We start from the raw sequence: 27,843 nt of genomic DNA, 5'->3' as shown, positions 1-27,843 counted from the left end.
ATTACTGATTGTATAAATTATGGTCAAACAGTTACATGATCCAGAGTAAATAATGCTACAGCTGGCAAAAATCACATTCCCATGGTTAGGAAAATGTGATATGCCTGTGCAAAGGTTTCAAGTGCAAAAAAATATATTCAATGAGAAAGTATTTTATGAGTGAGTTTTAAGCAATTTGGAAATAAATGACCCAACTAGCAAACTTTCTTTACCATCATACAAAAATATGCTTGGCCATTTCCAAAGTATAGATACCCACCCTCACATGTCATACAAATAAGCCCTTCATTAAAATACCCAACTACAATTAAATCTACAGGTCATACAACATATGTTCAGATAGTGCTCTACAGCACCATAGAAAAAATACTGAAGGCTTGAAATGTAATTGTAAATACATAAGTTAACTGCGGTGGTGTCCAGAACACACAATGAGGTTATAAACATGACTACAACCCCCAATTACGACATTCAATTTGAAGACACCGGAATCAAACCCAGCGGGCGTTTCTGGAACACATGCTAATGCCTGAGGAAAGAGAATACACAACTTTAGGGATGGTTCGGCTCCTGTTGCCATAACCAGGTTCTTGCAGATCTGCTTTGGCAAAGCAGCCATCTTCGTCCAGCATTCTGTCTGTGCTTTTATCGAACATCTCCGTCAAAGCATTCAGTGCTGAATGCACTTCATCTCTGGCTGCCATAACACTCCTCACACACGGAAGCTGAAGACTGTCGGCACGTTGGGCTCCCAGTTTCCGTGGAAGACCGTTGATGACATCGTCAATCGTCTTGGACGAAGTCTGTACTGCTTGTCTGAAAGAACCGTGGTCAAAGTCGCTGCCCCTCCCTACATAATCAAATCACCATAAAAAATTAACTCATGTCAAATATGTGTCATAACAGAGAAGTAAAAGTGTTTCAAGTGGAAAGAATGAGGCACTGTACCCTTCAGAGAGCATGACAAAGAGGAGTGGAGATCTGTGATCGCCTGGTTCAACTTAAGGAGTTTATTGGCTGTGTTCTGAATTCCACACATGTCAGAGCTTTCAAAGTACTCTGTACAGTTTTCAATGGACCCTGACCTCTCCTGTGAAAGAACAGGAACAAAAAACATTACTAAAATATGACAAATGTTTTACAGCACCATAAAAGCAGTCAATACCAGAGGTAGGCCAATAAATCGGTTTTACTGATTAATCGGTGACAATAGTTGCTTTTTGGAACTATCGGTTATCATCAAACATCTATGCCGATAATTTTTTACTATGCAACTAAAGTGACTGTAAAAAGTTACTGGCTGTTAAATGTTTACAGTAATTGTGTAGTTTAGTCGTGAAATGTTCAGCAGCGAGATCCTTTCACAGTGTTGAGAGGAAATGTTGTTCCGTGTAATGCGTGTTCAAGGACGAGATCCACATGACCCATTTGTCATTGAATACAATCTCTTAATACCGTATCGGTTCTCTACAGTCAGAAATTAGATGCCAGGCCCAGTACTCGTGAAGTATGCCCTGTCTGGTCAGCTCCTGTACTTGGGATAGGTGCTCCGTGTGTGGTGGTTCCCTGTCGGTAATCCCATGAGGTGTTTTCCATGGTATGGTTTCCCTAGCGATAAACCCATGTCTTCCCTTGGGCAGAGTTCTGCTCTGCCACCGGTCGCTGAGTTGTAGAGCTCCTCCCTTTCCTGGTAGAACCTACCACGGGGACTCCTTTCCATGTGTGGTACTTCCCGGTTTGTAAATCCATGTGTTGTATTCTCCACATGTTAACCTCCCCTTCGGGCAGGATGTGGTCTCTGCGGTGTCTTTTCTCCATGGGGAAAAAGAACACCTTTCCCGGGGTGTATGTATCTTGGTCCCTGCTAAGTTCATTTTTATAAAAAAATTACAAAAAAAGGTAAAAACAGCTTGTATGGCCTATTCCCATTGTAAGTACGTCTTGTCCTCCCCCTTGGGTACGAGGGACTATGCTACTTATGTGGGGTGTTGGGAACGTTACGATGGGGCTGTGTGCACTTGTTATTATGCATGCGACAGCCTGCCTGCACCGCCAATCCACCTAACACATGCACTCTGACGTAGGCATGTGTTGACCAATGATAATCTTGGAAAGGCTGGACTAGTTGCGCTGAAAATTCGATAAAAACATCATACATGCAGTGTATTAATTTCCTGTCCTTTATTTTTCTTCTCTGCCAGGCTAAAAAGAGATTGTAGAGAGAGAGCCTAGAGAAGTGTTTCAATGTTTACTGGTACATTGTCGATATATTTTAGATCGCCACTGGATTGCTGCTTGTTCTCAAATTGAACTGCCTCTTCACTCATTGGTACACACCTTCCAAACGGACCTTTCACATTCCCATCCGTCAAATCCGCTTTTGGAACTTTCCCTAGAGTGTAGGCACCCTTAAATGGTTAGTTTTTATCAGGGTAAGGACATTAACACCCTGTCTTAACTGGACGAGAGCAGTGCTTCAAGTCAAAAGCAATAGAACCCCTTATAATCAATGATGCTGTCTACATTGGAAGGGTCCGTTGCGGCACAGCGCCGACAGTACCGGGAGTCCAGTTCCATTTGGCGCTGCACGCGCTGGTGCTGAGACACACAAACAAATACAGTTTAGGATGTGTCAATACAAACATTTGAATCCGTTTATTTATGTTCTGTGTAGACAGCCTCAAGCCGTGGCGTTGCATCAATGGACATGTAGCGGTTTAAGCAGGCAGGCATACATTTTTGACCATTACCCTGATTTCACGTTTAACTGCTAGGCGCAAAATTACGTTTTGAAGTGAGCAGAGAATAACCCAATGATTCCAAGTCTTATGTTGTAGGATTTTTTGACAAAGCAATTTTTTGGTAGTTATCAGCATATCTGTGCATATTTGACGACCGCGATTGTTGGTGACGATTAGCGCAGGACCTGCAAGTAATACTTTATGGTAGTTTAGTATCATATTTGGAGTTTAACAGCGTCCTTCCTTATTCAAGTAAATCGTGCAGTGCAAACATACTGCCTTTACATCTAATTGTGTGTTCCATAAATTAATGAAATGACAAGAGGGTGAGCAAACTATGACAATTTTCATTTATGTTGTTAAATGAAAACATAAAACATGACTGCACTGGTTAATAGAAACAAAACAAATGACTTGTGCATTAAAAGCAAGAACTGATGGGCCTCTTATTTGTTTCAGCCCACAGTTTTTTCAGTAGGGTGGGTGGGATTGAGGAACAGGGGAATTGGTTGAATCCCAGCATCCCATTCTCTTGTTGAACAATAACATAGAGCCTGTAGTTTGTGTATTGAAGATAACAGCTACAGCCACATTAAGGTGACAGATGACACTCCACTCAATCCATTTATTTTCTAAACAGCGAAACGACCCAAGATGTGCAATAAGTCCGCTTGGGTACGACATTGTACAAGCGTTGTAAAAGCTAGTCCCCCACAGTCATTGTAGGGTTGGTCATCAATCCAAAACATTTAAACATTTAGCAGACATACCGACAAACTGCAATGGATGTAGCTTTGCAGAGCACAGGCAACCTCCATCAGTTTGCTTTTCAGGCTCTGTAACACCTAAAAATCGACAAAGGTTATGAAGTGATGCCATGGTATCCTATAATTTATTAATAAATTAAAACTGTAACTTTATATTTATTTACTGCATACAGATGGTATGATTACAAGTATACTCCATGGAATTTGTTAAGTGAATTTACCTGTGTTCTAGGCTGAGCCATCTGTGCATCTCGTAGCATCTCTTTAGTGATGGACAGACCCATGTTGAGTAAAGCAGTCACACTTTGATGCAACCCATCTTGCAAAGAACCCACAACCAACCTCTAAAGAGAAAGAGCAGAGAAACAACTATCAAAATCCAAAATTTCCATGTCTGCAAGTGTGCTAGATGTCCATCTTCAATAAGGTTATTGAAAATGTATGCTAACATAAAAAATTACCTACAGTAGAAATGTAAAACATTTATAGCACTTTTATTTGCCATCTGTCTTATAAGACTGTCATCAAGCCCTTACAGTGGGGCCTCTAAATTTAAGACTTTTCAAAAGATGGAAAAATATACCCACATTGCTTATGATCTCTGTACCAAGTTCAGTCAAATGAAGATCAGCCCCATTCACTCCTGCCAGCAAACCAATGGTGTTGAGAGCTGCGTTCAGACACTTGGCAACCTTCCTCTGGGCCTCTGTTACCATGGAGGAGATTTCGGAGTCACAGCCCTGAGAAAAGCATTTATTTAGCAGAGAGACAGAAAGACCAACTCTGTGATTTAAGGCTTCCACAAATAATTTAGTTGTTAATAACAAGTATTCAGGAAATTCTACTACTAGAGATATGTGGGGCCCATTTGTACCACTAAGTAGTAAATAATTACCTGAGAAATCAATAAATCAATTAAACAAACAATTATAAAATATGTTGATAAATATATTTATATTAATTAATAATATATACACTGATCACCCACAGTATTAAAACCACCTGCCTAATATTGTGTAGTCCCCCTCATGCCACCAAAACAGCACCAAACCGCATCTCATCTTGTACAGATCAGTTATCTGAGTTATTGACTTTGTCAGTCTAACCAGTCTGGCCATTCTCTGTTGACCTCTCTCATCATCAAGATGTTTCCGTCCACAGAACTGCTGCTCACTGGATGTTTTTTGTTTTTGGCACCATTCAGAGTAAATTCTAGAGACTGTTTTGCTTGAAAATACAAGGAGATCAGCAGTTACAGAAATACTCGAACCAGCCCATCTGGCACAAACAATCATCCATGCGATTATCTAATCGGCCAATTGCATGGCAGCAGTGCAGTGCATAAAATCATGCAGATACGGGTCAGGAGCTTGTTGAGGTTCACATCAACCATCAGAATGGGGAAAATGTGATCTCATTGATTTGGAGCATTGCATGGCATGGCATTGTTGGTACCAGATGGGCTGGTTTGAGTATTTCTGTAACTGCTGATCTCCTGGCATTTTCAAGCAAAACAGTCTCTAGAATTTATTCAGAAAAAAAAAAATAAAACATCCAGTGAGGGACAGTTCTGTAGACTGAAACAACTTCTTGATAAGAGAGGTCAACAGAGAATGGCCAGACTGGTTCTAGACAGTCTACGGTAACTCAGATAACCGCTCTGTAAAATTGTGGTGAGAAGAATGATATACTGAGATGTGGGTTGGTGCTGTTTTGGTGGCACGAGGGTGACCTACACCATATTAGGCAGATGGTTTTAATGTTGTGGCTGATCGGTGTGTGTGTGTGTGTGTGTTTATATATATATATGAATATGAGAGAGAGAAAGGTATGACCAAACAGCCTGTAGTTTAACAATTCAATCTCTGGATCAATTTCATGAAAATATTGTTTTTGCATTATGGTAATAAGCACCTGAATGAGCAATTGAAGGTAGCCACCGATTTTCTTGACCTCTGTCTTGAGCTCCTCAAATTTTTGAGACACTGCGTTAGAACAGGGCTTAATGCTGGAGACCCAGTGCATAGTAATGAACACAGCCCTTTCAACAGCAGAGGTGGCCTTCACCAGATGAGTCTGGGCTTCAGTGCTGCAGGCAAACACTGTTTTCACACAAAAACAAGACTCTTTGAATAGAGGTGTATAGAAAGTTCCACGGCATTGATATTGAATATCGTCACTGATGAATGGCTCTGTTGAATTATGTTTGTTAAAAATGCTCAAGCTCTTACAGTTTTCCTGACTGTCATCGTCAAGGTGCTCGTAAAGGTCTGCGATGGACCTCACGGCTGTGTGAATGGCGAGCAGGTCTAGGGTCAGTTTGTTGGGCAAGCTTTCGTGCTCCTCCAGCGATTGGTAGGAGCATAGGCGAGCAATGGCAGCACCAATCAGATCTTTGCAGATGGCCGGGAGGGCAGAGTCCGAGGTGCTAGAGTGCAGGGAGGGGGGTTTGCTTTTACCCATCAGCCCTAAAGAGACATATCAGAGCAACTCAGAGGAGGAAGAAGGGATTCAATCATATTTCAGTCATAAAAAAAAAAAAAGAGCTTTCTACTGTTTTTCAAAGTTTCAGTGGAGGAAAACGTAATCCTAGTGTGGATAAGAGGCAAAAATGTAGCGAAATCAATGCATTTTTAAAAGCAACCATATTAGTGTGGACATGGTTGCATTGCATGTATCCTTTGCAGAGAAGGCCATCCCAGAATGCATTTTGAGACCCGGTGAGGATGAGTTGAATGAAATGCTGATTAGATTATAAATACATACAATTTAATACTGAAATGTTAGGATTCTGCCTTTGAAAATAGTCACCTATGCAGGCAGTAGACACCCAATGCAGCTCGATAGATTTTGCAAAAGAGCTATTACAGCCACTATTCACAGTAGGCAGTTAAAAACACTGAGGTCAAAAGTCACTTTGAGAAGATATCAAGGGTACTTTACCAGTAGACTGTGAAGGACCACAAAGTAAGCTCTGAATGGGGTGCACTCTGATCTCATAGAGACGCCCAGATATCCTCCTACTCTTTAGCAAACTCCTACTCCTGAGCACAAGTATAGAGACAAAAATGGTCAGACACCAATGTAGAATATAATGCAAACAAAACACAACTGACTTAACCGCCATGCCCATTCATGTGCCATTCAATGCTTCTACAACAGACAGTTATGCTATATGCGTCACAAACAGTTTATTGTGTACTATGGCGTTTGAACAGAGTCCCTATACCACCCCTCTCTAGAGTCATTCAAAGCAAGGATTGATACACACAATGACACACAAAGGGGATAAGCAAGCAAATGTATTACGAAAGTAAACCACCTGTGAGAACAGGGACTTCATAGAGCTGGAGAAGTGGTTTTGACGGCTGGTATAGTTTGGTCTGACAAAATATTGAATTTGGCTTTATTCACATGCATATGTGAGCAATAAAATGGCAAAGCAGAAAAAAATGGAAAAGAAAATGGGAAAAATGGTGGATGATGAAAACTATTTGCTACTTTCTGGACTTTTCTATAGAGCAAGGGTGGGGAAACCTGCTCCTGGAGGGCCACTGTCCAGTAGAGTTTAGCTCCAACCCTAATCAGACAAACCTGAGGAAACTAATCATGGTCTCGATTACTTGAAAAATGTAAGGGCAGGTGTGTTTGATTAGGGTTGGAGCTAATCTCTGCAGGACAGTGGCCCTCCAGGATCAGGGTTCCCCACCCCTGCTATAGAGCTTGGTTTACGGGGGAGGGGCATAAAATATTGAGTGAAAAGTTTAATCAAAAAACTTTTTTGACATTCAGAGTTTAGCAGTATTTAGTTTGCTTTGCCTGAATTTTTAAATAAGCTGATTTTTGGGAGAAATCAGCGTGTATTTAAACAGACTCAATATCACCGTTTTTTTTTTTTTATTAGTGATGAATAAAAAATGAAGAACGTTTTTCTTTGTTTTGTCTCAGTGTTCACTTGAGATTTTTCAAAATCATAAAATTATTTCCATGATTTAAATTTAATTTGCAATCTGATATCAGACTTTTGGACCTCACTGCACATACAAAGTACAGACAACTACAAAGTGCCATCATGGACACCAATGAAAAAAAGACTAGTAAATTCAAATACCTTCTACGAGAGAATGAGGATGTTGAAGAGGAGGCAGATAGGTCTGCTTCCCACTCATCATTAGGGTCGTAAAACACGTTGTCATCTTTAGAGGCGGTCTCCCCCTGCAGCCAATAAAATCGAACTTGATTTAGCCTCAGATTCTTTTATGATAATAAGAATGAATGCCAACACTACACACTTCCTGCTTTTATTTGGTAATGACAAGAAAATAAACAGCCTTCAAATGGACTCATCTATCATTACGCACAAACGACCATTTTTCACATGACATACTTGATGGATTTATCGATACAGTAGGGTTCCAGAATTGTTTTCTGTTCTCAATGAAAGTTAAATTTGCGACAAAATAACAGCCAATCAAAACATTTTTGATGTTTAATATACAGTTATGTGGAACATAATATTTGACCAATGAGGTGTGAGTGGCACAGACACTACCCAGTCTGATGTTACAAAAAAAATGTCTTGTCGCTTATTGCAGTTGCACCTGGTTAGGAAAGAAACTCAGATTCACATGGGATAGATGAGATTTTATACTTCAACGCTTTAACGCATGATTTCTGGTTAGGACATCATGTAGGGTTCACTTTGTTTACTTGTCAGAAATTGTATCATGCACTCTTAAATTCTCTCATCATTTAGTCACCCTTATGCCATCTCAGAGGTGTGTGACTTTCTTCTGCAGAACACAAATTAAGATTTTTAGAAGAATATTTCAGCTTTTAGGTCCTCACAATGCAAGTAAATGGGTGCCAACATTTTGAAGCTTCAAAAATCACTTAAGTCAGCATAAAAGTAATCCATAAGACTCCAGTTTTTTAATCCATATTTTCAGAAGAGATATGATAGGTGTGGGTGAGAAACAGATCACTTTAACATTCTTCTTCTTGTGTTTTTGGATATTGACATTCTTCGAGCATATCGGCCCCTACTGGGCAAAGAGAAGATCTTTTACGCAAAAAAAGGATTTAAATATTAATCGGTTTCTCTCCCACACCTATCATATCACTTCTGAAGATATGGATTTATCCACAGGAGTCTTATGGATTACCTTTATGCTGATTTATGTGATTTTTAAGCTTCAAAATGTTGGTCACCATTCACTTGCATTGTATGGACCTACAGAGCTGAAATTTCTTCTAAAAATCATAATTTGTGTTCTCCAGAAGAAAGAAAGTCATACACATCTGGGATAAATGATGAGAAAATGTAAATTTTTGGGTTAACTATCATGCATTCGATTTACTGAAGCTAGATCTGACAGCAAGTTTATGGTTAAAACTAGATGAAAATCTTTAACCTGCTCGATCTCCCTCATGGCAGCCAAGTTGCTCTGAAACTTCTCCAGACTCCAGAATGTGGAAATCCCCAGTTTGGTGTTCTGAACTTGGACTTGCAGCTCAGAATCTCTGCCACCGTTTTCTTTATCAGTCGCCTCATGTCTGGCATAAAGATCACATTTCATTTCATCTTATATGATTCTATTAATTATTTTCAGTGTTGTGCATCATTCTTGTAAGCAACCCTTAATTGTAAATAGCCATAACTGGGAATAATTTAGAAGGTGAAATTGAAGAACTAAACAATTAAGACATAAAATGCTTTAAATGGCATGGACTAAATTGGCAAAATGTGATTTAGCAAAGTAGGACAGTTTCCAGGATGAACATGCTTTGTTGGTCCTGCCATATTCCTATCAAACAATTGTAAGCCAAACTCTATGAACCTACCCCGAAAATCAGAGGGAAATGATGGGCTGATAAGAAAGTTGCTTAAAACTCTTAACTTTAATCCTAAAATCAGATTAATTGAAAGCAATCTTATTCCAGGACCAACAAAGATGTTGATCCGGAAATAATACAACCCTCAAACTTCTTGGCGAATTCATGTTCAACGACTAAGGGGCTATTCAATCCAAATGCATTTTTTTGCATCCATCTACACTACTTTTATTGGTTTTAAGTAAACATGTATTAGACATCTGTCTTTGACGGTTGCGTCGGATCTTGCTATTTTTAAGCATCTCGTGCAGGAGCGACACGTTTTTTTAGAAGCTGCGTCGAGTTAAAGAGAACTGAAACATTTAAAACACGTCTCAAGAATAAGGATGTGTGAGTAAACAAGTCGACTAAACGGTTCTGATGCTGCTAGTCGACACTGCAATTACTAGTTGGTTAATATTTTTCCCCAAATAAACGGTTCAACATTCTTACACATTTATGTTTGGCTTTATATTTTTACAGAGGCTGCACTACACATTTTAAATATAATTAATAATACAAATATTATATTAATATAAAAAAAGAGGATATCTAGATCAGATACAACAACGTGCTTCTTCCTTCTCTCACTTGCGGTACATGCAGGAAAATGTCCTCTCACTAGACAAGCAAACTCAACAAAGTAGCTATGAAATCACTTCAGTGGTGGCGGAAGCGGATTTCAGAAATGTTGACTTGAAAGTCAGAAGTTTTCACATTTGAGTCTTCTTTAAATCTGTGCATGCTTGTAAGTTACTTTCCCGCCGAGCGAGCATTTTCAAGCGCAGACTAGCCGCCTCAGGTGAGTTAAGTCCCGTCTTTCACCGGATCATGTCGATGTGTTAATTTTGCTCATCCAAAAATGTATGCTTCTGAGTCAGTAATTTTAAATGGGTCGCATAAACACAATTTTTGGACGGTTTTCAGAATATTGGATTCTTTTTAGACTAGTCGACTCCAAAATATTTATTTAAATGTAACTTAAATTAGTCGTTCCACACATCCATTCTTGAGACACCTGCGTTCTGTTCTCTTAGTTCCACTGCTTTAGCTTTTTTAGTACAGGAACGCAAATTTGGTCTGAACTAGGAGGTAAAGTGGTGTAACGGTTTACCGATTAATCAGTGCCGATGGTTGCTTCTTGGAACTATCGGTTATAGGCAAAAATCTAGAAAGGCTTCATTCTACAGTATAACAGCATCCTCTAGATATCAAATAAAACAGTCACTTACACCTTGTAGGGATCTAAATCTGTCATAACTGACCATATTTTTCCATACTTTTGTCCTCAATTCAATTTTGTTATTTTGATTAGTAAATCAAGTGTTCTAAATTGAAGCAAAGAAAAATGTGTCTACCAAAATATAGAAACATGCCTCATCAGTGCAAACATTCATTTCAAAACGATTGGCTGAACATTCAGATCTTTTCCACCACCTTAGTTATCTGTATATGCAAAATCAACTATCGGTCGATCTTTAGTCTGAACAGACCCTAAAATGTACCTGCTGAAGACAGTGTGTTTCCGGAGGTTGGCACTGATTTTGTTTGCTTCTTCCATCATCAAAGAGAGCTTCATGGCATCCCACTGTGGATAGGCTGCAAACATTGTAAGGCAAAAGACAGATTAAAAAAAGACATTACTCTTAAAAAGGCAGTCTTAAAACACATTACTTTTTTTAAACTATATACATATACACACACACACACACACACACACACACACACCAATCAGCTATAACGTTAAAACCACCTGCCTAATATGGTGTAGGTTGCCCTTGTGCCGCCAAAACAGCACAAACCCGCATCTCAGAATAGCATTCTTCTCACCACAATTGTACAGAGTGGTTATCTAAGTTACCATAGACTGTTTCATCAACAAGGCATTTCCGTCTACAGGAAACTGTAAACAGAACTGCCGCTCACTGGATGTTTTTTGTTTTTGGCACCATTCTGAGTAAATAGAGACTAGAGACTGTTGTGTTGTGTGAAAATCCCAGGAGATCAGCAGTTACAGAAATACTCAAACCAGCCCGTCTGACACCAACAATCATGCCACACTCCAAATCAATAAGATCACATTTTCTCCCCATTCTGATGGTTGATGTGAACATTAACTGAAGCTCCTGACCTGTATCTGCATGATTTTATGCATTGCACTGGTGCCACATGATTGGCTGATTAGATAATCACATGGATGATTGTTGGTGCCAAACGGGCTGGTTCGAGTATTTCTGTAACTGCTGATATCCTGGGATTTTCACACACAACAGTCTTATCTCTAGAATTTACTCTGAATGGTGCCAAAAACAACAAACATCCAGTGAGTAGCAGTTCTGTGGACAGAAATGCTTTGTTGATGAGAGAGGTCAACAGAGAATGGCCAGACTGGTTTGAACTGACAAAGTCTATGATAACTCAGATAACTGATCTATACAAGATGAGATGCGGGTTGGTGCTGTTTTGGCGGCACGAGTGGGACTACACAATATTAGGCATACACTGTAGATGTATACAATAGATAGATAGATAGACAAACAGTAGGGGTGGGTAAAACATTTTTTCAGATTAATCGCGATTTGCACTCAGTGCAACCCTCTACTACAATGAAAGGAACTCACTCGCATTTGCAACCAAATGTCGCGCTATGCGACTATATATGTATTTGGCAACTAGCTGTTAAATGTTTACATTTAATGCACCAGTAATTGTGTAGTTTAGTCGTGAAATGTTCAGCAGCGAGATCCTTTCACAGCGCGTTGAGAGTAAATGTTGTTCCGTGTAATGCGTGTTCAAGGACGAGATCCACATGACCCATTTGTCATTGAATACAATCTCTTAATACTGTATCGGTTCTCTACAGTCAGTTGATGATCAAAAACAACAACAAAAAAAACATTTAATTCTAATCATGCATCGCACAGATGAGATAAAGCCATAAGATGCATCTCTAGTTAACATACGCTCATTTAAAAGTGCTGTTTACTGAAATCGGATTTAGCATGTGTTCAACAAATCAATGTAAATACTTGTAAATAGTACAAATTATGCAATTTAACAATAAACATGTCAAAATAGAATATTAAATAAAATATCTTATTTATTGATTGAAAACATTTATTTTTTCATTTTTAAAAAGTCACAATGTTACAAATTATGAAAAATATTAAAATATAATTAGTAAAATTATATTTTCCTAATGAACCTAGTTCTTTTATGTGCAAGCAAAAGGGACATTATAACAGAAATAAACCCATATGAATTGAGAAATCTGTATCAATGCCTAGACAGGATGGATGGACAGATAGATAGATATATAGATAGCATTGATGCACCTGTTTTAGGGGTCTGGTTCACCTTGGGAGCACGTTTCCTCTCAAACTGAGCAAGATCTTCAGCAATCTTCCTCTTTTCTGCCTCAAGGGCTTCTACAATTTTAGCATGCCGGATATCATGATCAGCCAAGGCCTACAAGACACAAAGACATGCAAAATCTGAAAAAGTTGTTAGTAGAAATGACAAGATCAGCTTTTTAAAAAAAGATCAAAACACACACAGGAAATCAAGCTTGGATGTCCCAATGTGAATGTCAAAAAGTGACAAAAACAAACAATTTTATTACAATTTGCTGAGTGAACAAACATGCCTAAAGTCCAGAACATCAAAAGTAGGAAAAACGTTTTACGGCAACATGAAATGTTCACAATTCATTAAAACACATATTACCCATCAGGATTTGATGGGATAGTGAAAAGTAGGCTTTGATATTATTTTTCCCCTGCCTGCCCAACCTTGGTAGTTACATCAGAAAAGGCATTGCAGAGGCGAAGAAAGTTAGGCTATTACAAATTGATGAAAGATTACAAAAACAAAGCTTTTTTTTCCCTTTTAAGAATTCTGTGAATGATCAATCTCGCACAAAAAAACAGGCACATTTAGCAATTAAGTAAATAGGATCAATATTGATGTCATGTTTTTAACCATGCTGCACCTGTCTAGTGGCACAGGCCTCGAGCTGCAGGCGCTTCTTATGGGTGTTTACTTCCTGTTCCAGTACAGTCTTTGCTGTCTGAAGTTGCTCTATCTGGCTGACAACCCTTAGTTTATCCAGCTCCTGTTTTCTTTTCATTTCACTCTCCTCCGCCTAAGAAACAATGGACAAGTTTTCAAAAAATAAAAAAGTATTCAAAAAACTAAAGATTCAGATTCAACACAAGTTAAAGAGACAGATCACCCAAAATTTAAATTCTCATTATTTACTGACCCTCATGCCATCCTATATATGGGACTTATTTTTTTTCTGCTAAACACAAAGATTTTTTGAAAAATATTTCAGCTCTGTTGGTCCATACAATGCAAGTGAATGGTGACCAGAAGTACTCCAAAAAGTACACAAAGGCAGTATAAAAGTAATCCAGATGACTTCAGTGCTTAAATCCATGTAAGAAGCTATATGATAGGTGTGAATGAGAAACATATAAATATTTAAGTCATTTTTTACTATAAATCTCCACTTTTGACCAGCCGGGACCAGTAGGTGTAGATATGCATTAAGAATAATGTGAAAATGTTAAATGGTAAAAATATTGATCCATTTCTAATCCACACCTATCATATCACTTCATAAGACATGGACTGAACTACTGGAGTCATATGGATTACTTTTCTACTGCATTTGTGACCTTTTTGGAGCATAACATTTCTGGTTACTATTCACTTCACATTGTAAGGACCTACAGAGCTGAAATATTCTTAAAATATCTTAATTTGTGTTCTGCAGAAGAAAGTCATACACATCTGGGATGGCATGAGGGTGAATGAATGATGAGAATTTAACTATCCCTTTAAAGAAAGAAAGAAAGAAAGAAAGGGATGAGTCAAAAAAAATTATTGTGGTTATCAACATTATGCCACATATGTTTTCGATAGAGCTCAAACTTTATTGAACACAAAACATTCCTTTAATTGCTCTTTACTTCCTTTGCACACAAGAAGAAAACAGACATGCAATATACACTCACTGAGCACTTTATTAGGTACACCTGTACTTCTACTTATTCATGCGATTATCTAATCAGCAAATCATGTGGTAGCAGTGCAATGCATAAAATCCAGCAGATATAGGTCAGGAGCTTCAGTTAATATTCATATCAACCATCAGAATGGAGATAAAATGTGATCTAAGTGATGTTGGCAGTGGCATGATTGTTGGTCGCAGTCAGGCTGGTTTGAGTATTTTTGTAACTTGGGAATTTCACGCACAACAGTCTCTAGACCAACATGTGAGCTGCGTTCCCTGCCTGGGCCGCACTCATGCTTAAGCAGCTGTCATGGGGATAGACTGCCCTTACTGTGAGGACATGAGTCTCAAGACGCCCACTCTAGGGTCGCCCTCATTCTGAGGGACGATTATGCCTCCCGCGCCCTCCTGACCGCTTCCTCTGTGTTAAATCTTGAGAAAAAAACATGAGGAAGATGGAAGAACCGGAGGAGGATCTCGCGCCGGCGCAAAACCCACAATCGCAATACGCACATGATGAATTCTGGCCCTCTATGAATGAGCATGGTGTTGTCATATTCAGCGGTTCAGAGAATGGTCCGTTGAGGATGTTGCAGCCCCTCCACCCAGTAAGGGTGAGGAGCAACAGCATTCCCTTCAATGTTCCATTCAACAGCATTCTATCCTCCACGTTACAGTAAGGACACACCCATGCTCACGGGCATGTCAGATTGGGTGCTAAAAATGATAGAACACTGGTATTCGATCCAATTCGCAGGCAGACCGCTTCGCTTCAACAGCGTTTTGTCCTCAGTAAAATCTCACTAAAGATGTGATCGAGATTGTTCTGCAGCTGCTACCTTTTCTTTCTGAAGAAAGGTGTTGGACTTTGATTTTAGATCTCAGATCGGTGTGCTTGCAAAACGCCCATTCAAATGTTAACTCAGAAGCAGATCTTATTGTCTCTGGCCCCGTACACATTCACGAAATGTGTCGATGTGTCAGAGGCTCTGCTATGCTATTTGAACAGCCTGGGTCTCAATGTCAACTGGGCGAAAAGAACACTTTCTCCCAGCCAACAAATCTCCTTTTTGGACTTGACTACATGAGCATGCATGCGTACCTCACGATCGAGCGTGTCCAGACCATTCACCAGTGTCTGTCTCGGTTCAAAATGGGGAAAGCAAATTTTTCCCAAAAACTTTTCAAAAATGCTAGGTTTTATGGCAGCAGCATCCGCCATCATACAGTTATGTCTTTTACACATGAAACCTCTCCAGTGGTGGCTCAAACACCATGTGCTGAGTCATGCGTGATGTCGGGGGCATGTTTGTGCCACCATGACTCACCACTGCCTGTAGGCTCTAGCACCATGGACAGCTCCAAACATTTATCAGCAGGGTGTGATGCTGGGTCAGGTTTTCAGATGAAAAGTGGTGACCACGGATGCGTCCAGCACAGGTTGGGGTGTGCTGTGCGATGGACGCCCGGCTTTCGGCACTTGGACATGTGTGAAATGGATGTGGAACATCAACTGCTTGGAAATGCTAGCTGTCTTCTTAGAAGTGAAAGCTTTCCATTCCGACATAGTGAATCATCGTGTTCTGATTCGGTGTCGTCAGTGGTAACGTACATACATTTCTAGGGCGGCACTCGATCGCTACCAATGATGAACCTGTCGCAACGCCTCTTCGTGTGGAGCGCTCACCATCTCCTCTCCTTGCACACAACATATGTTTCGGGCCATCTGACCAGCGGAGCGGACATGCCGTCATGCGAGGGACCGATGGCAGTGGAATAGTGACTTCATCCTCAGATGGTTCAGATGATTTTGGAAATGTTTGGCAAAGCGGAAGTCGACCTATTTGCCTCCGCAGAGACAGCCAACTGCCCTCTTTGGTACTCCATGACAAAACGCAAATATGCGTTTCCCTCGGTACGTCTCCTCCACTCTATCATTAGCAAGGTCCAAGAGAACAAGGAAACGGTTCTGTTGGTTGCGCCAAAATGACCCAACCAGCCATGGTTTCCAAAAATTATGGAGATATTAGGTGGCCCTCCATGGGAAATACTGCTGAGGAGGGATCTACGCTCAAGCGCGGGGTGCGATTTGGCTTCCCCAGCCGTAGCTGTGGAACCTACACGTATCTCCCCTGAACGAAGCACAGCACACGAGCCGGAATTGTCTCAAACTACAAGGAGCACCATTTTGCAAGCTAGAGCACCATCTAAGATGCCTCTATGCACAAAAATGTTGTGTGCTTTTGCGGATTGGTGCTCTTCACGCAACAAAGACCCAGTGAATTTCTCCATAACGGATTTCCTTGCATTCTTTCAAGAGCGGTTGGACACAGGTCTTACTCAATCAATGCTTAAGGTCTATGTAGCGACCATATTGACATTTCACGCCCCAGAGGCTGGTTCCTCTACAGGCATACATGATTGACCATAAAGTTCCTTAGGGGAGCGAGGTGCTTGAACCCCCCCCTTAAAAAAGTTGCAACATAGGATTTAAATCTGGTATTGAGGGCACTCATGAGCCCCCGTTCTGGCCTCAGTAAATTGGGTTGGTGATATACAGGCGCTGTTGGTTGACAGTTCATGTCTGGAATGTGGTTCGGGTATTTCAAACACATATATCAAACACAAAAATGGCTATGTACCTAAGGTGCTTTCCACACCCTTCAGGGCTCAGATAGTGCACCTTCAAGCTTTCTCTTCTCCACGGTCTAATTCGGATGTGGAGCAGTTAACGCATTTATTATGTTCCATGCAGGCATTGTACATGTATGTGGAGCGTACTCGCCAGTTTAGACTTTCAGATCAGCTCTTCGTTTGTTATGGAGGGTGCGCAAAAGGCATGTCCATCTCCAAACAAAGGCCCTCTCAATGGATTGTTGATGCGATCGCCCTTGCTTATGAGTCACAGGGCATTAGATGCCCTATTGGTGTATTGGCGCATTCAACGAGAGGATGGCTTCCTTATGGGCATGGACAAATGGTATATCTCTACAGGATATATGCTTTACAACAGAATGGCCTTCGCAAAACACATTCACGAGATTTTATAACCTAGACGTGGCATCCATCACTTCATGAGTCCTCTCTGTCTAAAGAGATATTATTCCTTCACCCAGCGGGTGAGCCCGAGCTCCTTTTTCGGGCAGGCTACTCATTATAATTTTAATACAGCCGCCTGGGTAGGCCGCTATCCAATTTACGGCCACTAGATGTGACAAGCACTTCCAATAGAATAAAACCTCCTTCCCTACCGCTGGTTATGAAGGGGTTAATTATTCTGTGTGTATTATATGGCTCATATAAATCCTCAGATTAAGACTAATTAATATTTTCCATCTGGTTTCCATACATTTTGATACACACATGAAGACATAAGTCACCGCCCCAAGGGCCATGACCTCATATACACATTATTGTGTTTCTACCGGGGAACATCTAGTGTATGACACTACGTAGTGCAGCGTGATGGGACTCTGTTCCCCATAGTGCTCAAATGCAATGTCGAGTGAACTGAATCGATAGGGAATGTCTCTGGTTACTCACGTCACCTTGGTTTCCTAAGATGAAGGGAACGAGACATTGCAAAACTCGGCCGCACTACTACTACATCAGAGCTTTGAGGAACAAGCAATGCGTTCTTGTCCCTCAGTCAGACATTCTGAAGAAATTATGTTTGAGAGCCCGCTTATATAGGGCAAATGTGCAATTAAAGGGGCGGAGCTCAAGCATCATTGCCAATCACAAGATTACAAGTTATGATTCAAGGGCATTAACTAGGTCTTGGAAAAGGGATTTTCCCCATAGCATTCAAATGCAATGTCTCCTTCCCTTTATCTCAGGGAACCGAGGTTACACGAGTAACCGGAGACGTTTCCCAGGACGTGTGGGAACCCTGACTCAGAATGATGATTAAAAACAAAACACATCCAGTGAGAAGTAGTTCTGTGAACGGAAATGCCTTAATGATGTGAGAGGTCAATAAGGAATGGCCAGACTGGTTCGAGCTGACAGAAAGGCTACGGTAACTCAGATAACCCCTCTGTACGATTGTAGTGAGCAGAATAGCATTTCAGAATCCAACAAACACATCAAACCTTGAGGCAGACGGGCTACTACAGCAGAAGACCATGTTAGGTACTTCATTAGGACCAAGTGCTCAGTGACTGTATTGCCATACATCCTAACAGAACTGTCTTACCAGCTCGCTCTCCAGAGCTTTGATCTTGTTCTCATACTGAATTTTCTGCTCGCTCAACTCTTTCTGTGCCATATCCTTTGCCACCTGAATCCCCTGCATCATCTCCTCTTTGGCCTTCAATCGTGCCTTCTCGATTTCTTCTTCAAGTCTACACAGAAAAGTAATAATTATCCCAAGTCAGTAGCTGCATCCGAATTTGCACACTTTCAGAGCACATACTTTCAGTGCATTTGATGAACCATTAAAGGGATAATGTGGATTTTGGAGCTTCAAAATTTTTGCACCCATTCACTTGCATTATTTAGACCAAAAGAGCTGAGATATTCTTCTAAAAATCTTTCTTTTGAGTTTAGCAGATGAAAGGAAATCGTACACATTTGGGATGGCATGAGGGAGTAAATTATGAGAGAATTTAAATTTTTGTGTGAACTAACCCTTTAAGTCAAATCAGGGCTGCTTCTTTTTGTTGCATTCTAGGCAAATTAAATATGAGATCCTAAAGGATCAGTAACTCTTTGGTGTGTACTCACTGAGCTCTCTGGGCAGACAGCAGCTCGTTTTTGGCAAACTCAAAATTCTTTTGACCATCTCCACCGTTCCAACAAGATGCACGCTTCCCGCTCTGAACCTCAGCAGGGTGGTTGAAACGAAAGTAATGATCTCCTCCAAGAATCACACGGTCTCCCTAAAAGGAAGTAGTAAGTACTGTAACTTCCATTATGATTTTTGATGGCATTATAGTAGCCAGCTGAACAAAAATTAGTACATAGTGGCATCATGAGTGATTCTTCACTCACATGTTGGAGAACAGTGCATTTAGACACAAGATTTCCATTCAGAAAGGTCTTGGCATTCTGCATCGGTTTAATGCTGACGGTACCTTTTACATTGGAGATGACACTGAAAATGAAAGTCAAAACAGAAGACATAAGTAATGAGAAAATGTAAACACTTTTCTTTTTTCTTTGGCACACTCAAAATGGCAGCAGCACATATTTCTATCATTTGTTGAATTGGAAAAAGGAAGGATACTAGTGAACACGACCGTCTCACCAGTGTTCATCTGCAATAAGCGCACCAGAGAGATGGATGTCATGGGCCGACTCAGACTTGAGCTTGCCGACCTTGGTGTCACCCTCTTTAATCATGTACAGCAGTATCTCTGACAGCTGCGGATCCTCATTCAGGTTCACAAGGTTAGGCAGCTGATTATCCACCTTAAAGGTGACACCGGCATGCTGAATGGAGTACACCGAATAAACAGAGGATTAGAGAAGAGAGAAAGATGGCCATAAAATATTTGAAAAAGCTCAATCAATCAATCGTTGATTTCTGCAAATGTTAAACCAATTCCATACCTGCAGCTCTTTGGTTTCCTCACGTTTCCTTCTCTCTGCCTCTTCCAATTTTTCCTTCCAAGTTCTACACATATCAAATGAAAACAAACAAGCAAAACATTTGACAGGTGCAATTTAGGACCAATAACGATTTGATGAGTTTAAATAACAAGGTGATGTGAATCAGGAGATGCTTAAAGGTGAGGTGTTATATTTGTATAAAAATAAAAATATTCAACAACCAAGGGCTCTTCGCTGGCCATGGCAGAACACTGACATTCCTGTCTTGCAGGAAATCATGCACAGAGCGAGCAGTATGGCTGGTGGCATTGTCATGCTGGAGGTTCATGTCAGGATGAGCCTGCAGGAAGGGTACAACATGAGGGAGGAGGATGTCTTCCCTGCAATGACAACAAGCTTAGTCCGATGATGCTGTGACACACTGTCCGACCATCACCCCTGGTGAGACAAAACTACGACTCGTCAGTGAAAAGCACTTTTTGCCAGTCCTGTCAGGTCCAGCAAATATGGGTTTGTCCCCACAGGCGACGTTGTTGCCGGTGATGTCTGGTAAGGACCTGCCTTACAACAGGCCTACAAGCCCTCAGTCCAGCCACTCTCAGCCTATTGTGGACAGTCTGAGCACTGATGGAGGAATTGTGTGTTCCTGGTGTAACTCAGGCAGTTGTTGTTGTCCCGCACATGTGATATTCAGTTGTACCGATCCTGTGCAGGTGTTGTTACACGTGGTCTGCCACTGCAATGATGATCAGCTGTCCTTCCTGTGTCCCCGTAGCGCTGTCTTAGGCATCTCACCGTACCAACATTGCAATTTATTGCCCTGGCCATATCTGCAGTCCTCATGCCTCCATGCCTAAGGTACGTTCGCACAGATGAGCAGGGACCCTAGGCATCTTTCTTTTGGTGTTTTTCCAAAGTAGAAAGGTCTCTTTAGTGTCTAAAGCTTTTATAACTGTGATCTTAATTACCTACCATCTGTAAGCTGTTAGAGTCTTAACGACCGTTCCACAGGTGCGTGTTCATTAACTGTTTATGGTTCATTGAAAAAGCATTGAAAACATTGTTTTAACAGATCTGCAAAGTTATTTGGATTTTTACGAAATTATCTTTAAAATGGTGTCCTGAAAAAGTGATGTTTCTTTTTTGCTGAGTTTAGTTTTGTAGCTCATGTCTAATCACCTGTGAGCCTCGACCATTTCCCGCTCCTGTTGACAGAGTTTAGTCCTAAGGGATGCAATCTCTTGCTGAAACAGTCTCATTTTCTCCGGAGCAATGCCTTGAGAACTCATCTGAGCTGCACGGAGCTTCTCTACCTCTGCTTTCAGCTCTGCACAAAATACAATCACAAAACGTCATATGTCATACATATTCTTAACAATTCACCTTTAACAAATTGACATTGTAATTCTTTATTGGTGGTTTTTCAGAATACAAATCACTAAGGCCAGTCACAATTGTTGGAAATGTACTGTCCTCCAGGGGAGAGGAGGTGTGGTGCAGCAGCATGCCTTGGTGTTATTGGGGGGCAGGGGGCATATTGCCCCCATTTGAGCATCGATCCCCCCCTCCAGAAACATCTGATGCCCCTGCCCTGACGAACAACGATACTCGGACTAAGCCCATTGTACAAAGGTGCCTCGGTTTGTTCCTGGGAGGCAGTAGATGTCTTAACCCCACCACCACCCTAATCCTATCCATATGGAGCCTGTAAGGCTGAGTAACCTGCCAGGAGCAACGCACGGCACTGCTCACCCATCATGCCAGACTGATGGCAAAACAACCAACGTTGCCCCCTAAACATACATGTGCTCCACCAAAGATTGCGTCCTAGTACCAGCCCTGTGCAGCAGTGTGCATGGTTATGACAGCTGATGCAATAACATACATCTAAACAGACAGGGAAATGACAGGCCTGACCTCGGATAAGTTTGGCATTGGTGTCCTCATTGACTTTTGCTGTGTTAATGATCATTCGGGCCTGCTGGGCGTAACGCAGAGTGCTCAGACTCTCATCCATGTTACTGGATGCAGGGCTTAGTGTGGCGATCATGGCTGTCTTGGAGTTGCCACCAAGACTCTCCTTTAGTAACCTGAACACAGGAGGGGATGAAAGAATTCTATCGCACAAATCAAGAGACTTAAAAACTTTGGTAAAAATGATATCTCGTAGGTTCTATCATATTTTACTTTACATTTGAATAATTTTCTCACCATGTAAGCACAGACTCTCTATAAGGAGTGAAGACTTTCTTTCTGCTCTGAGACTGTTCTGAAAGTGAAGAGATCACCTTTCCCAGCGTGAACAGAGACTTGTTGATGCTTGCTCCTTCCTGAAAAAATGTATAAATAAACACTATGGAAAAATGTTTATTTTTAAGACCTTTAGCAACGAAACTAAAAACGGCTGCTTTCCAACAGGTTTCCAAAACGTTACCACTGTCTACCATTGTTTGACCAAACAGATAGTCCAATCCCAAACTCACGCCGTTGGTTGGGCCAGTGATATTATGGTCTCTATTTTTTTGACCGTGAACTGCGTCTTATCCAATTTTCGTGCCAGCACAAAGCGCTAGTGGCCGTGGGTGGGAGTGTTTGCACTATCTTTGGGTGTATGTACACAAACTGTGGGTATATTGTACGTAAATTAAGTCTTAAAATAGGCCCCTATGTCTGGCTAATCGGAATGCTTAAACAGAGAAATATTTTGATAGTATCACAGAGCCACAGTGTTACACTTTTCGGGTAAATCAACCTAGAAATGCTCAACTTATAATTGTCTATTAAGTGGAGATAAGAGAAAGTATTTTAACTTTGTAAAAAATACACGATACAAGGTGTGTAAAAATGTACTGATGTATGGAATGCATCGATATGAATGAAAATGCAATGCATCAATTACAGAAACTGATAATTGATTATCATTAATATAATTGTATCCAATGTATTATGCACTCATTTTTTACTCAAAATGCAATTCTTGAGCCTGGAGTATTGTCTTTAATGGTGGATTACCCTGAGGCGGTCACCACTGGTCTGGGCTGAGGTGCAACGCTCACTTCCTGCCAAATCCACCAGGTTTATCCGGCTGGTGATGCAGTGATCATGTTCCTCTTCCTCCACAAACTCTGTCTGTGCATGTGCAAACACCATCATATGAATTTAATCATCAAATGCATTGGTCAAAATGCAGCATAGCATGGCAAAACAATATCCTTTTAAACACATGGAACTCATTAAATTGTTTGTTCAAGTATAAGTATAATCTAATTTTAAGCCTGATTTAAATGAGGTGTGGTCTTACTTTAGTTTGCGTCATGACCAGAGTGAAAACAGAATGGGATCTTGAGCTTTTATCATTCAGGCCAGTGGCAGCTGTGGCTCTCTGTTTGTTACCGAGTTCAAGCCAAGTCTATGAAGAAGAGGGAGAGAAAAAATGTATTTCCTTAAACCAAAACCAAAGACAACAATGAATTTATAAATACAGTGAATGGTCACAAAGCCATTTTACCTGAATATCTGCATAGCAGGTGACCACATTCCTACAAAAGAGCATAAGGGTAAAATGAGTAAAATGTACTTCTCAAAACAAAACTAAAATAACTAAAAAACAATTATATTCCCCATTTCAATTTTCATGATGTTTCCAGGCTTCGAAAATACAATTTCAGAATTAAAATTTCAATATTTTTCCATGACCGTCAGAATCTGGGTGTCTGATTAAACAACGTTTACTTACGTAGACAGATCTGCTACATACGGTCCATAGACAGGATGTTCTCTGACACGGAGCTAGAAAACAGTCAAATGAAAAGGATTGAATTCATGGATCTGTCAAAAGGGATAAATAAGGAACTACATTTAGCATTTAATGTGGTTGCATTGTACTTACAGGCATTTTCTTTTGATTCTGTTCATCCTTTGCCACTAGCAAATCATGGATTTTCTCATTGTACACCTCAAAATAGCTCATCTCCAGATGGCAAGAGACCTTTAACACAACAGACACTTGCATTTGTTAAAGTTGAACAGGCCATGCTTTTAATGCATTCACAAATTGCTGAAATTAAAAACAAAACTGCAATTGAAAAATCAGTGTTTGGGGCAGTAACCTCTTTGATCTTGGACCCGGACAATCTGGAGAAAAGTTCATTGCAGAATCTGGGTATAACACCAGCCTCTTCACCAAAGCCCATCATACTAGAAAACAATTAAATATATCAATTAAATACATTTAGAAACTTTTTAAGAATAGCGTAGCTCACAAATAACATGAAAAAAAAATAAGGTTTAATTTATATGAATGTATATCTCGCTTTTAAGTGTGATAGCTGGTCAAAATTTCTATACATTTTTAAAGGGATAGTTCACCCAAAAATGACAATTCTCTCATCATTTACTAACCCTCATGTCGTCCCAGATATGTATGAATTTCTGCTGAACACAAACGAAGATTTTAGACAAATATATCAGCTCTGTTGGTCCATTCAATGAAAGTGAAAAGTGACCAAAACTTTGAATCTCTAAAAACCACATTTGTCAGCATAAAAGTTATCCACACAACTCCAGTGGTTTAATCCATGTCTTTAGAAGTTATATGACAGGTATGGGTGAGAAACAGATCAATATGCAAGTCCTTTTTTAGTATAAATCTGCACTTCCACATTCATCTTTAGTTTTTTGGCAATTCACATTCCTCATATATATTGTACCTACTGGTAAGGGCTAGTCAAAGGTGGAGATTTATAGTTAAAAAGGACTTAAATATCAATCTGTTTATCACCTATACCTTTCATAACACTTTGGAAGACATGGATTAAACCAGTGGAGTCGTATTAATGACTTTTATGCTGACTTGATTATGATTGTAGATTCACACCATTCACTTGTATTTTATGGACCTAGAGAGCTGGAATATTCTTCTAAAAATCTTCATTTGTGTTCTGCTCAAGAAAGTCACACACATCTGGGATGGCATAAGGGTAGTAATATGAGTAAATAAAATAATTTTCATTTTTGGGTGAATTATCCCTATAAATCACATTTATGAAGATTCCAGTTTTGAACAGAAGCATTACTTACGTGTAGGACTTTCCAGAACCCGTTTGTCCATAGGCAAACAGACACGTGTTAAATCCTTCAAACGACCTTTCAAGCAAGGGCCGAGCCAGTTTTTCATAAACCCCCTGCTGACTGGCAAAACTTGCATCCGAATCATCAATAGAGCAAAAGGAGAAATCAAAGGTAAACGTGTAGTTTTGTTTAGTGTCTGGATGCTGCACTAGAGTTTCATGGTTGTCCATGAAGATCACCTGACGGGCTTTCTCATTCTGCTCCCTGTTGAAAAAAAAAAAAAAAAAAAAAAAAGAGCGAAAAGCAGAGCGAAGACACTGTTAGATGATTCTCATGAAACCTGTCAAGAAAATATTCTGGTCCTATTTTACTACAAGATGAAAAAAAATGTAGTGCTATAAAAGGATCATTAAATAATGATATAAAATCATTATTTTTATTTATTTTTTCAAATTTGTGACTTCTTCATGACAGTTACTCATATGTTACCCCCCAACACTCATTCTGCAATGCAAAAAATAACTTTAATATTCATTCATTAAAATTTGTAAAAATCATTGTACCACAGCATCTATTTTTACTGTAATACAGTAAATGACTGTGTTCCAGTAATGAGAATCATCATTGAGAAATCAATGGGAAAATGAAGCCTATTTTTAGGGCCATTAAGAGTTTTTTCATTGTGACATTATTTTCATGACATTTAAACATATTTTACCCCCCAATTCTCATTACCGCAATGTAAACGAACATTACATAAGCAGTATATTGTTGTATCCCCATCATGTGTTTTAATGTACAAGATAAAATAATAAAAACACAACATGTAAAGAAGATTAGTGCATTTTCTTTTACCACAATTAGCCTAAATGAAAATAGGGTTGAATTTTAAATCATTTAACTACTTTGGTTTCAGCAGATGTGGCCAGCTACGATTTACTAACTAGAATAGCATGAGGCTCCACATGCTGTGAGTCTCCGCGGTGTCATGCACAATGAGTCATGTGAGAAGATGTTCGGATTGACGGTCTCAGAAGCGGAGGCAACTGATACTTGTCCTCTGCCACCCAGATTGAGGCAAGTAACCGCGCCACCACGAGGACCTAATAAGTAGTGTGAATTGAGAGGAAAGGGGATAATACAATTTTTATATATATATATATATATACATACACATATATTTAAATTTACTTTCTGTCCTGTTAGTCTTTTGTAACATCCCTCCAACTAATAAAAGCCAGTACAGGTAAAACATCATCCTCCAGGAAGTGACTTAATATTTGGTGAGAAAAAAACAGCTCAAACATAAAATAAGTATTAGCAATTAATTTTATGAATTTTGTGAGATTTGTCTAAATCTGAAATAAAAACTCCATCCTGTTTGAAGAAATTACAGAAAGCGGAATAATTTATTTAAAAAATTATTAACTTTTCTAAATTACACAACCATATTGATTTTTCAAAAGTAACAGTTAAGGTACTGCTTAACAGTAATGAACCAACTGTAAATGACTAAAGTTACTTAACAACTATGGAACAAAGATACATTCCTCACCTTGAACTGAAAGGTCGCACTCGAACTGCAACAGTGACCGCACTATTCTCCATCTTCAGTTCTTTAAGTTGTACAGCACTTGATCTGCTTGCAGCTTCCACAGGAACATAAGTTTGTCCTGCAGTGGGCCTAGAAACACTCGTTCCTCCATGAGGTGTGGCGCTCATTAGGGTTGCAGGTCTCCTCACCTGTGCGGAATGTGATGTGGGTGTCATGTGCCTATTTAAACCACCAATCTGCACCTTCTCAGCGGCTGTTCCACATGCTGACCTTCCAGATTCTGTTCTCCCCTGTGGTGGGTTGTGTCTTCCAGCACCTTTGTGCTTTATGGGTGCTGGTCTTGGTGCATCCCTTCCAGCTAACCTCTCAAAGACATCTCTCTTGACACTCAATTTCTCAAACTGGGTTTTTCTTGTAGGTGTTGATACTGTTTTACCTCCATATTGGGTGGCATCTTCTTTCTCAGAACCTGATTTCTGAGCACCCCGTGGTGTTATTCCAGGTGTGTTGATGGTTTTGTGGATCTCCTTTGCTGAACTCCTGACCTCAGCAGAGACACATGGTGATGGATTGGGTTCAGACAGTACTTTGGTTCTGTTCATGGACCCTGTTCTGGTCCGGCGCTGGAGGGTCAGGCGTTTATCTGTGCTTTGGTTCTCGGTGTTCTCCTGTTTGGTTCCTTCATAGTTGCTTGCAGTATTTCTACTGCTGTGTTTCCTCTGAAGGGTGAGTCTGCCATGAGAGGATGGTGTTTTTAATGTGTTTTCTTCACATTTTGTGAGTGCAGAGATTACATAAGTCCTGTTTATTTCTTTGGTTTTGTTGAAAGATGACGTGATCTCTCCCTCCATAATATAAATGGTCCAAAAACAAGATTTGTCATTTAAAAAAAATCACTACTGAGCCATAGGATATTTAGTCCACATTGTTACGATTGTATTAAATCTGAGTATGACATATTTTAATCCTTTTATAAACCTATAAATCTAAACATAAATATAACTAACTTGCATGTACTAAAAATCCCTTTAGTAAAGACCCGTACCGTATCAAAATGGACTGCTATTCTGTCCTCCCTTATTTAATTTTGTTTCGGTTTCAACGTTGAGGAAGTATACAGACTGTACACCGCATCCTAATTCCAATGCGACGAGCTCAAAGTGTCAATAAAAACCACAAACTCACTGTATAGCCACCGCTATACTGCCGCTTTCTTTCGAAAACTGTCGGTGTGCTGTGATTGGTCAGATCTGAATGACG

At 40.1% G+C, this 27,843-nt stretch overlaps 1 protein-coding gene across 1 annotated transcript; it reads right to left on the bottom strand.

The window, feature by feature from the left end:
- Positions 1-27,434, bottom strand: LOC127639509 (kinesin-like protein KIF14). The gene is made up of 29 exons (XM_052121559.1): positions 26,584-27,434; positions 25,038-25,292; positions 24,068-24,155; positions 23,848-23,946; positions 23,695-23,747; positions 23,467-23,497; positions 23,260-23,367; positions 22,971-23,087; positions 22,170-22,288; positions 21,876-22,048; positions 21,138-21,285; positions 19,959-20,022; positions 19,654-19,838; positions 19,398-19,500; positions 19,131-19,285; positions 18,601-18,748; positions 13,374-13,526; positions 12,718-12,850; positions 10,888-10,981; positions 8,923-9,064; positions 7,620-7,723; positions 6,452-6,552; positions 5,740-5,976; positions 5,423-5,610; positions 4,096-4,248; positions 3,730-3,852; positions 3,512-3,586; positions 949-1,090; positions 1-850 (listed from the first exon to the last, which is right to left on the bottom strand). Exons 1-29 carry the CDS (start codon positions 27,432-27,434, stop codon positions 492-494), a joined length of 4,701 nt encoding a protein of 1,566 aa, XP_051977519.1. The 3' UTR covers positions 1-491.
- Positions 27,435-27,843: the final 409 nt, after the last annotated feature.

This window comes from Xyrauchen texanus, chromosome 48 (assembly GCF_025860055.1).
Source record: "Xyrauchen texanus isolate HMW12.3.18 chromosome 48, RBS_HiC_50CHRs, whole genome shotgun sequence".
NCBI classification, from domain to species: domain Eukaryota; kingdom Metazoa; phylum Chordata; class Actinopteri; order Cypriniformes; family Catostomidae; genus Xyrauchen; species Xyrauchen texanus.
The sequence above is the reverse complement of the archived record's forward strand: the minus strand, read 5'-3'. Positions and strand labels throughout refer to the sequence as shown.

Bases quoted from the DNA above. Each gene is read 5' to 3' on its own strand.
- LOC127639509 (XM_052121559.1), bottom strand. From the start codon at position 27,434: ATGGAGGGAGAGATCACGTCATCTTTCAACAAAACCAAAGAAATAAAC. The intron at 22,049-22,169 runs GTGAGAAAATTA...TCCTGTGTTCAG, and splicing joins AGAGAGTCTGTGCTTACATG to GTTACTAAAGGAGAGTCTTG. The intron at 3,587-3,729 runs GTAAATTCACTT...GTCGATTTTTAG, and splicing joins TGGCTCAGCCTAGAACACAG to GTGTTACAGAGCCTGAAAAG.